Here is a 19,961-nt window from a genome sequence, read left to right as displayed (position 1 = left end):
CTCTCTCTGCCCCTCGACCCCCCCTCCCCAATAAATAAATAAACTTAAAAACAATGTTAAGCAAATCATAAGGCAGAGAAAATACATTTAGAGTTATGTACTGTATTTATTGAAAAACATCCACATATGAGTGGATCCCCACAGATCAAAGCAGTGTTGTTTAAGGGCCAACTGTATAAGGAAACATTAAGTATGAAAGTATGTAAAAGTCAGGGGAGTGGTTACTTTTGAAGTATTCAAGGCACTTTGGGGGAAGCTGGCAAAGTTTTTTCTTGGCTTGAGTGGGGATTAAATGGGTGTTTGCCATATAATAACTAATAATAATTCTAACTATACACTAGTTTTCTATAGCTTTTTGTGTCCATATTTTAATACAATGAAAAGGTGGTTTTTTTTTTTTAATAATATTGAAGGAATACCAAAGTGAAGGGAAAAAGAAGTCATTTTTCTTCTAAATTCACGTGGAGCCAGCTTTATTAAATGAAGCCATCCAAGTGACACCTTTTATTTACTTACTCATTAATAAAACATTAAACTCCTAGTTAGGGGCCTACATGGTGCCAGGGCCTTAGGAAAGAAAGATGATATGACCAAGTTTCCGGCCTCAAGGATTTTAGGTTTGGTGCACACAGATATTTCAACAGATTAGCTACAGGCACTGTGCCAATTGCTGTTACAGAGGAAGAACGGAGTGCTGTGGGAGAGAACCGACAGCTGCCTGGGAGAGTTGGGGGCGGTGGCCCAGAGTAGCTTTTGAGTTGGGTCTTAAAATCAAACATTGCAGATGGGGAAGGGACATTCCTGGAAGCTTTCTTGATACCCTTAATCCCTGATGAGAATCCACCATCTCTCTCCACCCCACAGCTGCTGTCAGATCACCCAGACTCCTGTTTGGAGGCAGAGGCTCAGACAACGTGGGCCTTCTGTCCAGCAGGAGACGGATCTCTTAGCTCAACTCCCTGCCTGCCCCCGGGGACAACCCCGTGCCTCCGTTGATTATCCCTCACTCCTACGCTCATACTTTTGGGGAGATTTAGTCTCCAGATGGAGGCCTAGCTGTCCTCTGGTGCCTGGGGAGGCCCAGTGTGTTTACGGAGGCCTCCATTACTCAGTATGTCTGCAGGTGCAGAATTAGAAATTCAGCAACCCATCAAACGAAAACGAGAGATGCCTCTGAGGGAGAGATGAGGACTGTGCTCAGAACAGCAAAACATGGGTTTCCCTCTCTCTTTCACGCCCTGTGGGATATTTACACATCGGACAGCCAGGCCTTCCTCTGCATCTCTCTCATTGAACCCTATTACCACGAGCTGCAGAATCAAAACCAAGGGCTTGCTAAAAAAAAAAACAAAAAAAAACACAAAACCTAAAACCACAAAACTCACTTTTATTAAGGTTAACACAGTGAATTTAAAAAGAATGAAATAAATAATAATTTAACTGGATGATTATTTTATAAATCGGTTTATCATTTTTTTTAACTTGAAGAAAGTCTGTTTTGCTTTGTTTTGAATCACTATTTCTTAAATTGTCTTACCAAATCCTATTCTTAATGTTACAAACTGAGTATTAACCCCTTTTTTTCTCCTTGTATTCCTTGTATAATATTCCTAATCCTTCCCACTGGCCAAGGATTGGCGACTAGGTAGTTTGGGCTAACTAGATAAAATGTCATTTATACAAAAAAAAAAAAAAAAAGAAAAAAGGTATATATTTTAAAATACTGTATTATCCTTGTTACATTATTAGCTTGTGCCCTAATTCACAGATACAACAGTTAAGATCCATTTGTCCAATTCTTAGATCTCCTTATCTTTAAATGAAAGTGGACATTAATAAAAGGCAAAGAACCTGATGTATTGTCAATATTCAATAATGCAACTAAAAGTTATACAAAAGTATTTTTTATTAGAAATGAGAACTGAAAATAGTATGGTCTGGGTAGCCATTTAAGAGCTATTTTTTTTTTTTTTTTAATGTTTATTTACTTTGGAGAGATAGGGAAGAGCATGAGCAGGGGAGGGGCAGAGAGAGAGACACAGAATCCACAGCAGGCTCCAGGCTCTGAGCTGTCAGCACAGGGCCCGACATGGGGCTCGAACTCACCAACCGTGAGATCATGACCTGAGCCGAAGCCAGATGCTCAACGGACTGAGCCACCCAGGTGCCCCAAGGGCTATTTTTTTAAAATTGTGACACATATATAGAAAGTGCATATGTACAATTAAAACATTATTATAAAGCAAACCCCCACATTATCACCCTTGTCAAGAAATTAAAACTGCCAGCATGCCAGAAGCACCCCATTTGTCCATCCTCAGCGATAACTCCACCTCCCTCAGAGGTAACCACTAGCCTTTTTCCTTGCTTTTCTTGATAGTTTTACCACCCATGTATATATTCCTAAACAATATAGTTTAATTTTCCCTATTTTTTAATTTTATGTAAATGGAATCATACTACAGGCATTCTTTGTGTGGCTTGCTTCTTTTGTTCATCACTGCCTATGAAATTCATTCATGTTGTCTATATAGCTGGAATTCTCTCATTTTCACTAATGTAATATTATAAATATACTGTATTTATCCACTCAAGTGTTCAAAATGCTGGCTATTCATTCCTAATGTCACACACACAGTCAACATGCTTATAAATAAGTACTTCATGAAAGCAATAATTAAAACATACTAAGCACACTTTTTTTTTTCCTTTTAAAAAAATTTTTTAATATGAAATTGGTTTCCATACAACACCCAGTGCTCATCCCAACAGGTGCCCTCCTCAATGCCCATCACCCACTTTCCCCTCCCTCCCCCCCCCCCCCCAATCAACCCTCAGTTTATTCTCAGTTTTTAAGAGTCTCTTATGGTTTGGCTCTCTCCCTAACTTTTTTTTTTCCCCTTCCCCTACCCCATGGTCTTCTGTTAAGTTTCTTGGGATCCACATAAGAGTGAAAACATATGGTATCTGTCTTTCTCTGTATGACTTATTTCACTTAGCATAACACTCTCCAGTTCCGTCCACGTTGCCACAAAAGGCCAGATTTCATTCTTTCTCATTGCCAAGTAGTATTCCATTGTGTACATAAACCACAATTTCTTTATCCATTCATCAGTTGATGGACATTTAGGCTCTTTCCATCATTTGGCTGTTGTTGAGAGTGCTGCTATAAACATTGGAGTACAAGTGCCCCTATGCATCAGCACTCCTGTATCCCTTGGGTAAATTCCTAGCAGCTAAGTAGCACACTTTCATGTACTTTTATATAACAACAAATAATTAGTGAATAACTATTATTATTTAAATAGAATGGTAAAAGTAGAACAGTGGGCTTACAAAACTGATATTGCTGGATTCAGGTCAGATTTGTACTTGATATTATTGCCTTCAGCAAATTATATGGAAATGTCCTAAACTGTCTGATGATATTTTTTTTTTTTTTAAATTTTTTTTTTTCAACGTGTTTTATTTATTTTTGGGACAGAGAGAGACAGAGCATGAACGGGGGAGGGGCAGAGAGAGAGGGAGACACAGAACCGGAAACAGGCTCCAGGCTCCGAGCCATCAGCCCAGAGCCTGACGCGGGGCTCGAACTCACGGACCGCGAGATCGTGACCTGGCTGAAGTCGGACGCTTAACCGACTGCGCCACCCAGGCGCCCCTGTCTGATGATATTTTTACCAGAGAGAATGCATGGCAGTTTTCCCAGACTTACAGTATTTGCTTCCTTTATAACCATCGGAATGAGCTTTATTTTAAACAAATTCAGAAACTGATTTTCTTCAGCACATAAATTTCTGATTTCTCTTTCGGTTACATTTTACTTTTAATGTTGTATATCACAAATGATGCCAGTTTTGACCACAGAGCAGTAACTAGATTCCATATCTTCCATATCTTATGGTAAATGGCAGAGGCAAGAACTCCTGAGTCACAGGCAAGGTAATGAAAGGGTTTGGAGTTGCTAACATAGCTTTTAAACTTCCTTCCACGCCTCAATTAACATGACCTAAAAATAAAACTATTACTAATTATGCTGTTAGCTGCACTCAAATTTAAAATTTTTCCTATTTTAAAGATGTTTTTTGTTCCTCCTACCCCAAAGCATTTTTTTTTTTTTTTTTTTTGTATATTGTTGAAATTTTTCTTTTCTATTCAGGGCTACCGATAGAGTTAAAATAATTTATAGCAGTTAATTAACCCACTCAGACAAAGCGAAGGGAAAAAGAAAAAAGGTTTGGTTGACTTAATGATCAGTAGTTTTGTTTTTCCTGTCCTCAAAAAAATGTGAGCAGACTAAATTTACGTTTTTTTAAATGTAAATCAAAAGCATTAAGCTCCTACTTAGCACTCAGAATACACTAGGCATTCAAATAATATTTATCAAGGGGAACCTGGGTGGCTCAGCTGGTTGAGCAACCGATTCTTGATTTCTGCTCAGATCATGATCTCACGGTTTGAGTTCAGTTTGTGAGTGCGAGCCCACTGTCAGTGCGGAGCCTGCTTGGGATTCTCTCTCTCCCTCTTTCTCTGGCCTTTCCCCGCTTGTACTCTCTCTCTCTCTCTCAAAATAAATAAATAAACTTAAAAATTTTCAAAAAATATTTGTCAAATGAACAAATGTTGAATTAAACCTGGGATTTTCATTCTTCATCTTAATATTGTTACTTGTAGGAAAATATCTCTCTCCCTATTAATGTAAAAATACTATTCAGATATCCATTTCTCAGGAAAGCTTCTCTAAGGACAGAGTTTTATTTTGAACTCTATTATGCCACTGGCTCCCATCTTTAAGTGGATAATATGCTCCAGCATGGCTGGGGGCCACTCATTCCCCAAGTGAGCTGTGAAGCAGGTAGCAAGTCTTAGGTGCATCTCATGCCAAGCTATGGGAAGGGTCACTACAGCTTATTATTCATGGCGAAGGCCTCCACCAGTAACTGTGTAGAGAAGGGGGTGGGGGGCGGGGAGTTGGCTCCCTTCCCCTCAGTGGGATGCTTTCCAGAAGCAGGAGCAGGTCAAATTCTACCCAAGGACTTTACTTGGTTGTGGCACTGTCACTGAGGGGTTTGGAAGCAACATAGCCTCAGGTCCCTACATTCCACATCAACATTCTGTTAAAACAATTGTTAACATATATATTTAATTTTCGCACATCTTTTGAGGTGAACACACTTTAAATTTGTAAGTCAGGGGCTGCCTATACCTATACATTAACTTTTTAAAAGTTAATTAAGTTAATTAAGCTTTAACATTTCGCCCATAATCACAGAATGTAAAAATGTTACAACCCTACAAATTTTCTTATTGCTTACAGAATTAAAGAAAAATTTATCATAATATCTAAGAACAATGACAAATGCTATTTTGGTAAAACTCTGAATCTTTGGGCAGATTTCTATTCCATGCGATTTTCTGTAAAATTAATGGATTATTTCTCAATTCCCCTGAAATGAATATAGAGCATTAATGTAATTATATAGAACCATTTACACAAAAATGCTTTATATGCATTTCATAAGATTTCAGAGGTTTTTACTCAGTTTGCAACTTAACAAGCTAAAAGTAACTACCATAAATATGGCTTAATTGCTTAGTTGGTTTAGCTTTGAAACTAAATATTTAGCAACTGCAGTTTCAGAAAAGCTTATTGACAGTTAGTGTTCATATCTCTCAATAATTCCCAGAATTTTATAACGTTATTGACTGAAAACTTTTAGTGAATTCCTCTTCTACTACTTCCTTCTGTATTTTGAGTTTGGAGGTCAATCTTATTTCATGCTAAAAATGGCACTTCCTGAAAATGGTAACCTAATTTACCATCATATAATTCTCTTTACTTGTTAACCTTACACTAAAAAAAAAAAAAAAATCACTTTCCACTTGGTCCATAGATGGTTTGAGATTAAAATTTATTTGAAGACTAAAAATCAGCATGAATTACTTTCATCGTCAACATTTAAGACCACATATATGCCAGATAAGGTGCTAGGAGGCCCTAGGAGTTAAGCTATATTGAGACAAGGTCCCTGTCTGCACATACTAGAGAAGAAAAAACCATGTAAACAATCACACAGTGTTATGAATACTACCACAGAGGTCTGTATAAGATGCTATGAGGGGAAGGGTCATATCCGAAAGCCTTCTCAAAGGGGATATTTTTAATGATCACGCTGGTAGGCTGAATGAAGTCCTGTTGCCAAAACAGCACGAGAAAATTTGCTGACCTTTATTCCTCAGCAATGTACTTCCTTTTACATTATTAATTTAAAGTACTTCCTTTTACATTATTAATTTTCTTAGCACACTTGTTTTTAGCTACAGTAATGATAAACTAAAGGTAAAGAAATGTTCAAATAGTTCTAATAAGACTTTATATTATCTTTTTTAACAGCCCAGTTGAGTGAAGTATGAAACAGAATATTCACAATTTGGAAATATTTTAATGACCTACTATTTATCGTATTTTCTAGATGAAAACTTTTCAATTCCTCATGATAAGAGGGGAGTTCTTGGAATGGTCAACAAAGGCCGTCACAGCAATGGGTCACAATTCTACATCACACTACAACCAACGCCCTATCTAGACAGAAAATATGTGGCTTTTGGGTATGTGTGCTGTACGTTTGTCTGTATAATACTCATATATGGGGGTGCCTGGGTGGTTCAGTCAGTTGAGCATCTGACTCTTGGTTTCGGCTCAGGTCATGATCTCACAGTTCATGGGTTCAAGCCCCGTGTCAGGCTCTGCACTGATAGCACAGAGCCTGCTTGGGATTCTTTCTCTCCTCTCTCTCTCTCTCTCTGCCCCTCCCCTGCTCATTCTCTCTCTCAAAATAAACAAATAAACTTTAAACAAAAAAATTATAATACTTACATATGTAAAAACGTGGTTCCAAAAGATTTGGTATATGGTTTATGAGTAACTGAGGATAGAATTTTAAAGCAAAAATAATATAAATATACACAAACATTTAGAATGAATATTTCATAACAAGCTTGCTATCTTTAAAAAACAGAGGGGTACCTGGGTGGCTCAGTTGGTTAAGTGTCAGACTCTTGGTCTCTGCTCAGGTCTTGATCTCAGGTCATGAGTTCAAGCCCCGCTTTGGGCTCTGTGCTGGTTGCAAAGCCTACTTAAAAACATACAAACCACAGAAACCATTTAGGCACAGCCGTTATAATGTTCTGACCATCCATCCATCCATCCATCCATCCATCCACCCATCCTTCTATCTTCAGCCTCAAGGATATTATCTTCCTATTTATTATGAATAATACCATAGTGCTTAATAATGTAGATATATCTAGATGCAAAAATGAGGTGAAGCCATTTAAATACTGTACATGAACATTTTGAAGAGATAGACGAACACTCCAAATTACAAGTAACTTTTTTAACTGAACAATTTAAAATATGGAAACATCTCAGGTAATAATTATTAGAATATATTATCAAGTTGCTTTATAGGCATGTGGACCTAAAATGGATGACGAATATACTCTTTATCAATCTAATGATGTCTTACTAGTGAAGTCAATATAAATTGAAGTTTACTTGGTCTTCCCTGAAATGATGCAGAGCATTAGAACTTTTCTGAATAAGTATTAGATTATTCCAGCCACTCCATAGAAATAATTGCTGACTCTTCTTCCCATGAAATTTCACAGCAGTTTTAATTTTAACCACAATTATTCCTTCACTGTAATGCAAGTGATATTTCTAGATTGAAAAAGCAGAAAGTATATTTTCATCCAAAGATTTCTTTCAAAAAAGAGATGATTTTATATTAATCAATGCATAACCTAAAATGATGTGTTGTCTTCTATTTTCCCTGGTCCTAATAAGCTGCATTCTAATTTTTTTTTTTTTTTTTTTTTTTTTTTTTATTTTTTTGGGACAGAGAGAGACAGAGCATGAACGGGGGAGGGGCAGAGAGAGAGGGAGACACAGAATCAGAAACAGGCTCCAGGCTCCGAGCCATCAGCCCAGAGCCTGACGCGGGGCTCGAACTCACGGAGCGTGAGATCGTGACCTGGCTGAAGTCGGACGCTTAACCGACTGCGCCACCCAGGCGCCCCAAGCTGCATTCTAATTTTGAAAATGAGCATTCTTCAATTATTTTGAAATCCAAATAACCCTCACAATTTCCTGGATCATTTAAATATCCTTGTGCCATCTTAATCACATGCTTAGGTGATCCTTCACATCTTTCCAAAAGGTACCTCTCTCATCACAAACATGACTGCTTTAAAAGGTTTAATGCCTCCTCCTTCACCACCCACCCAACCCCCAGATGCATACAGCTTAGAGTCTAGAGTGGCATTCAGGGCTTTTACTGTCTGGCCCCACATATTTTTTCAGCTTTCACTTCTGTTAGCCTCCTGATTCATTCATTCAACCAGCATTTTATTAGATACCTACTATATGCCAGTCATGGTGCTCAGTCCTGGGGAAAGAGTGAAGAGGCACAATTTCTGCCCTTTAGGGAGTCTCCAGTGTATTAGAAAACCAACAGCTATAAGTCAGTCAGACCTGGGCTATGCCCGTTCTGTAAAGAGTGCACCAGGGATACAGGAGAGAGAGAGAAAACAACACCCTCCAACTCCATCAGTAAAAGTGAATGCAGATCCCTAGAGGGTGGCAGTGGAATGGAGGATGTGATCTCCTTTTGATGATTGCTGTTTTCCATGGGATTCACCATCCTCCAGGGGAATCTTGCTCACTCATTTTTGTTGTTACCACCACACTGGTTTTAGGGAGGCACTGCACCTCTTTTATTGTTCTAGCTCAAGTATGAGCTCAGTTAATCCCTGAAATCTCCAAATCACAGCGGAGTCTGAACTGAAATATTTAAACAAGACCTTAAAGACACTAGGCAGAAGCAGACAGATAATACCATAATAGGCAAGTAGATACTCCAACAAAGTGTAACTCTTTCAGGGGTACCATCCTTCCCCACTATAGGATTGCCTCTAGTGTTAATGCTTTCTCTTCCTATCATCTCAGAGCATTCCCAGGTTTATCTGACCTTTTGGAAGCCCAGACATGATTAGCAAGGTTTAGAAAGAGAAATTTCCCCTCCTTTTGAGCCCTACTTTCTGATACATCAACTTGCCCCTTCAGATAGGTGGATAACACTAGGAATTGCCTTCAGAGGAGACTGTATCAACCCACAGTCTTACCCCAGTGGTTTCACAGAGAAAGAATATCAAAATACAAAGCTGTAAAATCTCCATTCATACATGCATAAGTAGAAAGGGTGTATGTTGGGGACAGTGGTGGGGGGAATTAATTTCTTTATAGGGGATGCCCAAATGGGGGAAGGGTCATAGAAAGCTTCATGAGAAGGTGAGATGAGTACTGAAATTCACATAGAAGTTAGGCAGAGAAGGCTGGCATCAAAATGAGTAAAATAAAATTTTAAGAAGAGCAAAGAGCTTTGGCAGAAGGCTTTAAGAAGTAAGGAGAGCATCTTATCTACAAGTCATTTGATCTGGCTAGAGCTTAGTACCTAGTGGAGAATGGAGAGAAAGGAGAGTGGAGAAGAGGAGATAGGCCCAGGTCCCAAAGGGCTATGAATGCCATTCTGCTGAGCAGAGATTCCCCACCCAAAGGGGATGGGAAGCCATGGAAGAATTTTTAATTGGGAACAACGCGGCCAGGTTCTTATTTTGAAAAAAATCTTTTTAGAAGAAGCGAGGAATTAATTGGCAAAGGATGAAAATGAAGGCGGAAAGGCCAGTTAAGAAGCAATGATAATAGTGCCATAAATGAAGTCCTGGGCCACAAGGCACTGGCAGTACAGGTAAGCAAGGGAAGAACAGAAAATTCAAGAAGTAGTTGGAAGTTAGATTCAACAAGACTTTATGACCATTTAAATGGTCGTGGTGAGGTCATGGGAAGAGTCTAGAGCGGTGGTTATCTAACAGAATTTTCTGCAGTGATGCAAACGTACCATAATCTGTGCTGTCCAGTATGATAGCCACCAGCCACATGCAGCCATTGAGCACTCAAAATATGACTAGTAAAATTGAGGAACTAAATTTTACTAAATTTTAAACTAAAATAGCCCCATGTGGCCAGTGGCTACCATGTTGGGCAATGAAGGTCTAGAAAAACAACTAGGATTTTAGAACTGATTGGATGGTTGGTGCCATTCACCAAGATAGAGAATACAAGGAGGATATGGGAGAGGTCATGAATTCAGGATGGACAAGTTGTGTTTCAGATTAGGATACCTACACTAGAGGCAGGTGGCAACTCTGGAATACCAGAAGTGGTTATTCACACTGGGCAAAGGCTGGAAATGGAGATTTGGAAACTCAACATGGCAACTGAACTGCAGCCAGCCAGAGTACCCTCACTCGCAGAAGAGCCTCTGGGCTTTTGCTTATCTTGTTCCTTTCTACCTCCCGCTAGTCTGCCAAAATCCTGTTCAGGGCTTAGGTCAGAAACTTCCTGATTACCAAAATCAAACTGCTTCTTTGTCCTCTTTGGCACAGTGTAAAAAAAAAAAAAAATGCATCTTCTGTCCTAACACCTGTCACAGTGGAGAGATGCACACAGGAGGTGTTCCTTCAATATTTGTGAAACCAATTTGTAGAACAGGCTTCATTCACATCCTCTTTAGTCAGAGGTCAATCTGTCCATTTATCCCTTGCTCTTCATCCTCAGACTGTACCTTGTGTCAGGCTCTGTGTCACGGTTTCTGCCAGAGGCAGACAAAGAGATGGCTAGAGGGTGATCAGTGTCAGCATGGCCATGTCCTTATAAAGGCTCATGAAATGGAAACCTCACCTCCCCCTCAGCCACTGTTTCCGCCCAAACACTGGCAAAGGGCATTAGTCCTATGTTTAGGGCTGACTCTCTGGTCCATGTTGCTCTCTTTCAATTGAGAGAACCATCAGAAGTCTAGCTCTACTCAGGGAAATTCCAGCCCATGGCTGGTGAATGTCTGGAGATCCAAACTACCATGGCTTTGAACTTTTAGTCATGTATTCAGTGGATGTTGATTAGATGCCAACATTACATTAGGCATTGAGTATTAAGTAAAAGCATGAACCATGTCTTCATGGGAGAATCAAAAATTAATCAAAGAATCATACAAATAAATGTCAAATTAACCCTGATAATTCCCATAAGACTGGGAGCTTGACATAAGCAGAGGTGGGCTCTGGGAAACTTCCCTGTGGAGTGATGCTGAGGGAAGTGGGGGGCAGGAGCAAAACAGACAGATGTGGCTGGAAAGCAACATGGGATACTGAGGTACTGAAGCCAGTCCAGCTGGGGCAGAGAACGAGGGGAGCACACCATAGGACAGCACTGGAGGGCAGTGGGGAGGCCGGCCATGGCGGGCCATGGTAGACATTTTTGGTCTTTATCACAAGAATAATGGGAAATTATTGAAGTGTTTTAACAGGGAGGTGAGATCAGACTTGCATTTTTTTTTAGATTTGCATTTTTAAGAGATCATTCTGACAGCAGTGAGAATGACAGATTTCAGTCTGTTCTGATCCCAGAACAGATGTGAAGGAGCCATGGCAAAGTGGACACATCTACAGCTATTAATGATATTTATGACAGGTGTTAATCTAATTCATACAAAATAGCCTCAGCTAAACAAGATAGGACTCAATTTAGGAATGGAAGCTAAGTGTGAAAATTTATGACTAAGTTTTCCATTTTTTCCTCCTACATAGGCAATTGATTGAAGGAACACAAGTTCTTCGAAAACTAGAATTGGTTCCAACAGAGAATGAAAGACCAAAACAACGCTGTATGATTGTTGACAGTGGAGATCTTTATGCCTGATTTTCATACAATATTTTCTGACAACTTATTATTATGCGTCTGATAAGCTGTTTCTGTATTTAATTAAACAGTGCCTGATAAAATTTAATTTGAAAGCTGTGCAGACCGCTGTAGGTTGGCCCACCTGACACCTAACCCCTCCCCATTTTTCCTTCCTGCCTCTGCCATAGAGACTATAAAAGCAAAACACTTCATTCCCCAGCCTCCTTTGCAGCTAGTCATGGCCATGGGATACCATCTGGCCAGTGAGACAGGAGTAGAATGCCAGTGGTCCTGCCCCTTCCCTTCATCCAGTCTTGAACGCAGACAGCATGGAGCTGTGAAGGAAAGGTCAAGAAAACTAGAGATGTCAGTCCCAGCTCTTGAGCTGCAGAACCAATTCCAGCAAGCACCTATCTCTGGACTTTTTCCTGTGAGACAAATAGACCCCTGCTTGCTTATGTTACTATTGGTTGACTATTTTGCTACTTGTAACCAAAACCATTCTTAATTTAGCAGGGTACCTAATGGCCTTCCAATCCTAAAACATTTTTAGCAGAATTATGTTGTTTATAAAATACATTTTCTACCCTGAGAAACTTGGTAAATGACCAAATAGAAAAGAGGCAATAGATAAATTCATTGTAATATTTCACTGTTTATACACAGCATGCAGAAAAGGGCATATACTTTCGATGTTTCTATATGACATGAAGAGAATAGTTGTCTCTGACCATACCAACCAAATGAAAACCAAGAGCTTGGACTGTTCATCCCAACCCAAATCAACCCTGTGGTGGTTGACACTCCTGTGATGTTATTGGGGATCTAGCTTTATCAGCTGCTCCTTAATCTAAGATTCTCAAACCCATCACCTGGGGAACATTTAAAACAGAGACTGCTGGACCCTGTCCTTGATCTACTGAGTCAGAGTCTCTAAATATGGCGTAGGGACTCTGTGCATTCATTCAGCTCAACCTGGAGCTTCTTAAGTCAGCTGGGCACTAGTCATTTGGGATTCACTGCAAGACATAAGTAACTGGTTTCAGCCCCTTCTGTGTAGTCACTGAAGTGCGTGACTCTGTTAGTGGTGACCTCGCTCAGCTGCCTCCACCACCACCGCCGGTGCATTCATGCTCTGCCCAAAGCCATTGATTGAGCTTTTCTTACCCTTAGTGGAAGGTCTGTCTTCCAAGAATGATCTCTCTTTAAGCCAATCTTAAGGAGACAGACCTCTAATTGACTTGGGGGTTGCCAAAAGTAGGCATATGCTTTTTACTTTTCAGTTTGAAATGACTATACATTTACAGGAAGTTGCAAAAATAGTACAGAGCAGTCTTGTGTACCAATCACCCAGGTTCTCCAATGGACATTATCTTACACAACTATAGTATAATATCAAAACCAGGGAACTGACATTGGTACCATGTGTGTTATCATTTTATCATGTGTAGGTTCATGTGACTGATGCCACAGTCAAGACACAGATCTTTTCAAAAAGACCTCCCTTGGGCTACCCCTTTATACCTACTCCCCTGCTCCCCACCACCCATCCCTAACTCCTGACAACTGGAATATGCTTGCCTTTTTTTTTTTCTTAAATAACAGCTTTATTGTTATTTGGTATATGCTTTTATACTAAGATCGGAGATGGGTGGGGAGAAGGCATGGTGCGCATTCTCAAGTGACCCAGAGGCAGTATAGTGTTAAGAATGTGTTATGGAGCCAGACAGCCTGGGTTTGAATCCTAGCTCTGCCATCCCCTGGATGCATGGACTCAGGCAAGAACCTCACTGTATCTCTATTTCTTCATGTCAAAGCAGAGGACCTACCACATAGAGTTGTTGTGAGGGTTCACAGAATCAATAATTTGTATGCAGGACCTAGAATAGGACCTTTTATGCTGTATATGCTCATCAAATGTATGCTTGACAAATTACTGGGTAGAACTTTCAGGGTGTGGCCTGGGAAGTTGTATTTTTTAAAAGCTCCTCAATGACTGATTAATAGCCAGATTTGGGAAACACTGAAGAGGAGATACCTCCTCTTCCTCTATTCTGAAGAGTTTCAGCCAACCTGAGAGGTTAAGCTGTTTGTATGAAGTCCCCAGATCCTCTCTGGGCCTTTGGATGGGTTCCTCTGGTCACACTGGTGACATCTCAAAGTGGGGCTAGGACTGCCACAGAGACTCTCACCAACTAGTGAAGCATGTGATGAATGAAACTGATGCTTTGCAGAGATCCTGCTTAAAACAAATTACAAGCATTAGTCATGTAATAACAAGCAGCAGAGCAATTCTTACTGGCAATGAACCCATATACTAGGTAATTAAGCATTTTATCTGATATGAAAGAATTGTGGTATCTGCATGGGTTAAGAAACGGATTCCACCTCCCTTTATTTTTCAACTCACTTGAAATGTAAAGGTAGAACTCTGCCAACCTTCTAAAGGATGGCAAGTTCATGGTCCCTTTCTTTGCTTCCACTTCCTACTCTCAGGCTGTGTGGAAAGTTTAATCACAAATCTGTGTATGCAGTGGTTCTTATTACCACCATTTAAGGGTACACACTGTGGGGCTCCTGGGTGGCTCAGTCGGTTGAGCACCTGACTTCAGCTTAGGTCATGATCTTGCGGTTTGTGGGTGTGAGCCCCATGTTGGGCTCTGTGCTGACAGCTCAGAGCCTGGAGCCTACTTTGGATTCTGTGTCTGTCTCTCTCACCTCCCCTGCTCTCACTCTGTCTCTATCTCAAAAATAAACATTAAACAAAATTAATGAAGGTACACCCAGTAATACTTCTGTATTAAAATGTATTCTGTATTGGGGTGTCTGGTGGCTCACTTAAGTACTGACTCTGGATTTCAGCTCAAGTCATGATCTCACATTTCTTGAGTTTGAGCCCCATGCTGAGTTCCATGCTGGCAGTGCGGAGCCTGCTTGGGATTCTCTCTCTCCCTCTCTCTCTGCCCCTCCCCTGCTTGTGCTAGTGTGATCTCTCCCTCTAAAATAAATGAATAAACTTAAAAAAATGTATTCTGTATTAGGATGATGTATATGTTTAGCCATGTCATTTGGAGAAACTGGTTCAAGGACTCAAAAGCTTATCCCAATTAACTCCAAGTTTTGTTTAATATAACACAATTTTAAGACTCTCCTTTTGATTAAACAGAAGGAATTCTAGATTCTTCCATGTCTACAAATAAGAGAGTAAAGGCATTCTGGGGACTTATATACAAAATGTTAATTTTGTGACCTTTCCCTAATTGCTAGTATGGCAAAGTCTAACATGTATGCCGTGTCTTACATTAAGCCATGTGAATAAGGGGAGTGTGGTATCTGGACATTTTTCTTATTTTGGGAAATTTGAGATAAACATTTAAAATTCTATCTACCTGGGAATGCAAGCTGGGGCAGCCACTCTGGAAAATAGGATGGAGGTTCCTCAAAAAACCAAAAATAGAACTACCCTACGACCCAGCAATTGCACTACTAGGCATTTATCCATGGGATACAGGTGTGCTGTTTCGGAGGGAAACATGCACCCCCATGTTTATAGCAGCACTATCAACAATAGCCAAAGTATGGAAAGAGCCCAAATGTCCATCGATGGATGAATGGATAAAGAAGATGTGGTATACACACACACACACACACACAATGGAGTATTACTTGGAATCAAAAAGAATGAAATCTTGCCATTTGCAACTACGTGGATGGAACTAGAGGGTATTATGCTAAGTGAAATTAGAGAAAGACAAAAATCATATTTCACTCATATGTGGACTTTAAGAGACAAAACAGATGAACATAAGACAAGGGAAACAAAAATAATATAAAAACAGGGAGGGGGACAAAACATAAGAGACTCTTAAATACGGAGAACAAACAGAGGGTTACTGGAGAGGTTGTGGGGAGGGATGGGCTAAATGGGTAAGGGGCACTAAGGAATCTACTCCTGAAATCATTGTTGTACTATATGCTAATTAATTTGGATGTAAATTTTAAAAAATAAAAAATAAAAATAAAAAAGTGTGGAAAGTTAAAAAAAAAAGTGTACTAACCACATGCACTTCTGTGAGTTACTTCTTCAGAAAATTTAGCTATTTTTCTATAATAATGTAAATATTTTTCCAATATAGCAAAGACATTAAGTCTTTACCTATGTTAGTTTGAATAAATATTTCCCACCAATAAAAAAAAAAAAATTCTATCTACCATCTCACACCTGTCAGAATGGCTAAAATGAACAACTCAAGCAACAACAAATGTTGACGAGGATGTGGAGAAAGAGGACCCCTTTTACACTGCTGTGAGAATGCAAACTGGTGCAGCCACTCTGGAGAACAGTATGGAAGTTCCTCAAAAAATTAAAAATACAGCTACCTTATAACTCAGCAATCGCACTACTAGGTATTTATCCAAAGGATGCAAAAATGCTGATTCATAGGGGCACGTGTGCCCTAACATTTATAGCAGCTCTATCAACAATAGCCAAATTATGGAAAGGGCCCAAATGTTGTCCATTGTCTGATGGATGGATAAAGATGATGTAGCATACACACATACACTGGAATATTACTTGGCAATCAAAAGAGTGAAATCTTGCCATTTGCAACAACGTGGATGGAAACAGGGTGCATTATGCTAAGCAAAATAAATCAAAGATAAATATCGTATGATTTCACTCATGTGGAATTTAAGAAACAAAACAGATGAACATAGGGGAAGGGAAGGAAAAATAAGAGAAAAACAGAGAGGGAGGCAAACCATAAGAGACTCTTAAATACAGAGAAGAAACTGAGGGTTGCTGGAGGGGAGGTGGGTAGGGAATTGGGCCAAATGGGTGATGGGCATTAAGGAGGGCACTTGCTGGGATGAGCACTGGGTGTTATATGTGAGTGATGAATCACTGTGTTCTACTTCTGAAACCAATACTCACTCTATGTTACTAGCTTGGATTTAAATAAAATAAAAAATAAACAAAATAAAAAAATTTAAAAAAATGAAATTCTATCTAAAGAATTTGTTTGCTCCAACTGCAAACCATGCCAGTTATCTGTTAATGAATGAATAGTCTGGCAACCTCAGGGTTCCATATTCTGAGTTTTTGCATTTTGTACATATTTTAAATTAGGAGTGTTTTAGTCCCCATTGCCTAGCAATGTGGCAGTCAAATCACTTAGCCTTTCACTTTCCTCAGTTGTAGAAAGAAAAGATAGAAGTAAAGAAGATATTAGCTCCCTCTGCCTCTAAAACTTTAGTGATTCTCTGACTAAATTTATAAAATCAGTAACAACTCTATCAACTTTTGGGTTTCAATTTCATTAGTAAGATAGGGGTACTTGTATCTCACAGCAGTTTGATGATTAATTGAGATAATATGTGAAGACACTTCTGCTGATGCTTAACACACAGCAGCTATTCGATAAAAATTAGTTTCCCTTCTGGAACGTTAACCTGCAAAAGCCAGTCAAGCTGCCACTGACAAAAAATATCATCATCACTTCAAGAAACATCAAGTCCCGCTTATGTTCAGTCTTAGCTATTGTCCCTAACATCACATTCATTTTCAATTGACTAAATTTATTAAAACGTATATACTCAAAATTAAAATGGATCTCCATCCTTCAGATTGTGTGCTGACAGCTCAGAGCCTGGAGCCTGCTTCAGATTCTGTGTCTCCCTCTCTCTTTGCCCCTCCCGTGATGACACTCGGTCTCTCTCTCTCTCAAAAATAAACATTAAAAAAAATTATTTTTAATGGATCTCCATCACACCTAGTGATATGCTCTCCCTATGGAAACTCATTTTTTAAAGTACTATAGTCATTATATTATCAACCACCCTTCCTAAAATGGAATCTTAAATTGGCCAATCTAGTCAGTCCATATCTCAAATAAATTTTATAGCATACAAAACGTCTGTAACAAACTCAACAGAAACATATACCACATAAAGTATGAAGTGTGGAACTGATTAGAGAGGGCTTTGAAAATGTAAATCATAAGTTCTTTTGCTTCAGTATGAATAAGAAATGCTTGAGCCTATCAACAAAATACAGGTTCCTGAGCCTCACCCCCACTTCCGATTCATTGGGTCTGGTGAGGGCCAGAGAATCTGCATTTTTAACACTTTCCAAGTGAGACTCACGCTGCTGGTCTAGAGACCACACGTTGAGAACCTCCAGGATGTATTAAATACATAGATCGACGAGACCTGTGCCTTGCAAGTATGTGGAAGAAAAAGTTACAAAATACAAAATGGACCACAGAATAGAATGAGGAAAAACGATGAGACGAGAAACTTTGATTTTGTCAAGGTAGATGAAGATGGCATAGAGGTATGCCAACACTGCTCGATCAGAAGGGACGGTGACTAGAGGCCTGGTTCAGGGTCCTGGAGCTCCTGCTGGACTGGAGCTCAGGCCTCCGGCCACAGGAGAGGCAACAGGCAGAGGCATCTTGGGATGGGGGTCTCGGACACTTTGGCGGCTCAGGGCAGTGCCCTGTTAGCAGTCAGTACAAAATCACTTGAATATTTTAATAACCAGAATGTCCATCTGGGAGTGTTCTGGCTGAAATCAGCTCTCCAAGAGAGGATCAGGAGGAACACAATGAATACCTAGGCACAGAGGGAAGCAGTAGCTAGTGCAGGGTATCAGAAAGCTGCCTGGGGTGTAGTTTAGCTTGAACTGGGGTTGTTCCTTAGGAATATGTTAGAAAAAAGGATTCCATTTCCTAAAGGACTAAGGCATATAATGGAAAAAAACTCTAGCAGACCGGGTTTGAAGCAGAATAGAAATAAAAACAAATACGTCTCAGGTGCCAGCCTAGACAGAACCCATATCCAAGAGTTCTGTGTTTGTACCCTGACCTTACATTTATTTGTAATGCAAAACAAAGCAAATAAAAACTTTACAGAACGTTTTGCTTAATGTCATCTTGTAGATGATTCACTATCAGGAACTGCAGCAATTTAGATACCTAGAATAGTTCTCCACAGGTTATAATAAGCAGGCTTCTCAAACTTTAAAACACATGTACACATGGATGTTGAAAAAAATGCAGATTATCATTCAAGAGGTCTGAGGTGAGGCCTGAGATTTTGCATCTCTAAAACATTTTCAGGAGGTATGAGTGCACTGGGTTCATGAACCACACTTCGAGAAATAAGAGTAAAGCTGTGGTTTTCAACCTAAGTTGCAAAATTTTTTTTAACGTTTATTTATTTTTGAGAGAGAGAGAGAGCAGGGGAGAGGCAGAGAGAGGGAGTTTATTTATTTTTGAGAGAGAGAGAGAGAGAGCGCGAGCGCGTGAGCAGGGGAGGGGCAGAGAGACAGAGGGAGACACAAAATCTGAAGTAGGTTCCAGGCTCTGAGCTGTCAGCACAGAGCCTGACAGGGGCTTGAACCAATGAACTGCGAGATCATGACCTGAGCTGAAGTCTGCTGCTTAACCGACTGAGCCACCCAGGCACCCCAACCTAAGGTGCAGATTAAAAACATGTGGAGAAGGGCACCTGGGCGGCCCAGTCGGTTAAGTGTCCGACTTCAGCTCAGGTCATGATCTCACAGCTCCAGTTCAAGCCCCACATCTGGCTCTGTGCTGACAGCTCAGAGCCTGGCGCTTGTTTCAGATTCTGTGTCTCCCTCGCTTTCTCTGCCCCTCTCCCCACTTAAAAATAAATAAAGACATTAAAAAGATAAATAAATAAAAACACGTGGAGAGCCCACGCATTTTTCCAGACTAATTCAATTGGTACTCTGGCATCAGGAATTTTCAAAACTTCCCAGGTGATTTCTATGTTCAGTCAAGGTTAAGAATAACTGCTGTCAAGTATAATGCTCCCTTCTGAAACCCTGGAATAGTTATGGAAGACATATCCATAGCCAAAGTGGAGAGCCTCCTAATGACAGGATCTCTAGTTTATCATCAATCCTAATCACAGTGCTAATAATAAGAAATTGAATCTATAATTTCACCTTACTATTAATCTTTGATTTATTACAATCTTCTTTGTTGAAACTTATTTAAATATTACAATGTTTAATATATGTTATCAAAACTGTGCTACATGGGTGCCTGGGTGGCTCAGTTGGTTACGCATCTGACTCTTGATTTCAGCTCAGGTCACGATCTCAGGGTTCTCACCCCGTGTGGGGTTCTGT

General features: G+C 39.8%; 1 protein-coding gene across 5 annotated transcripts in view; it reads left to right on the top strand.

Moving 5' to 3' along the window:
- The window catches only part of PPIL6 (peptidylprolyl isomerase like 6), a 32,277-nt gene extending 20,374 nt beyond the window's left edge, over positions 1–11,903 (top strand). For 3 of the 5 annotated variants that reach the window (XM_058734933.1, XM_058734931.1, XM_058734930.1), the window contains 2 exons: positions 6,474–6,609; positions 11,704–11,903. In XM_058734933.1, the coding sequence (XP_058590916.1) occupies positions 6,474–6,609; positions 11,704–11,815 (248 nt within the window). In that variant the 3' untranslated portion in view covers positions 11,816–11,903. Of the gene's footprint in view, positions 1–864; positions 1,446–6,473; positions 6,610–9,694; positions 9,810–11,703 lie in introns of those variants that run through there. The other 2 variants (XR_009263202.1, XM_058734934.1) reach the window with 2 other exon arrangements.
- Positions 11,904–19,961: the final 8,058 nt, after the last annotated feature.

The sequence above is a fragment of the Neofelis nebulosa genome, chromosome 6, assembly GCF_028018385.1.
Source record: "Neofelis nebulosa isolate mNeoNeb1 chromosome 6, mNeoNeb1.pri, whole genome shotgun sequence".
NCBI lineage: Eukaryota > Metazoa > Chordata > Mammalia > Carnivora > Felidae > Neofelis > Neofelis nebulosa.
The sequence above is the reverse complement of the archived record's forward strand: the minus strand, read 5'-3'. Positions and strand labels throughout refer to the sequence as shown.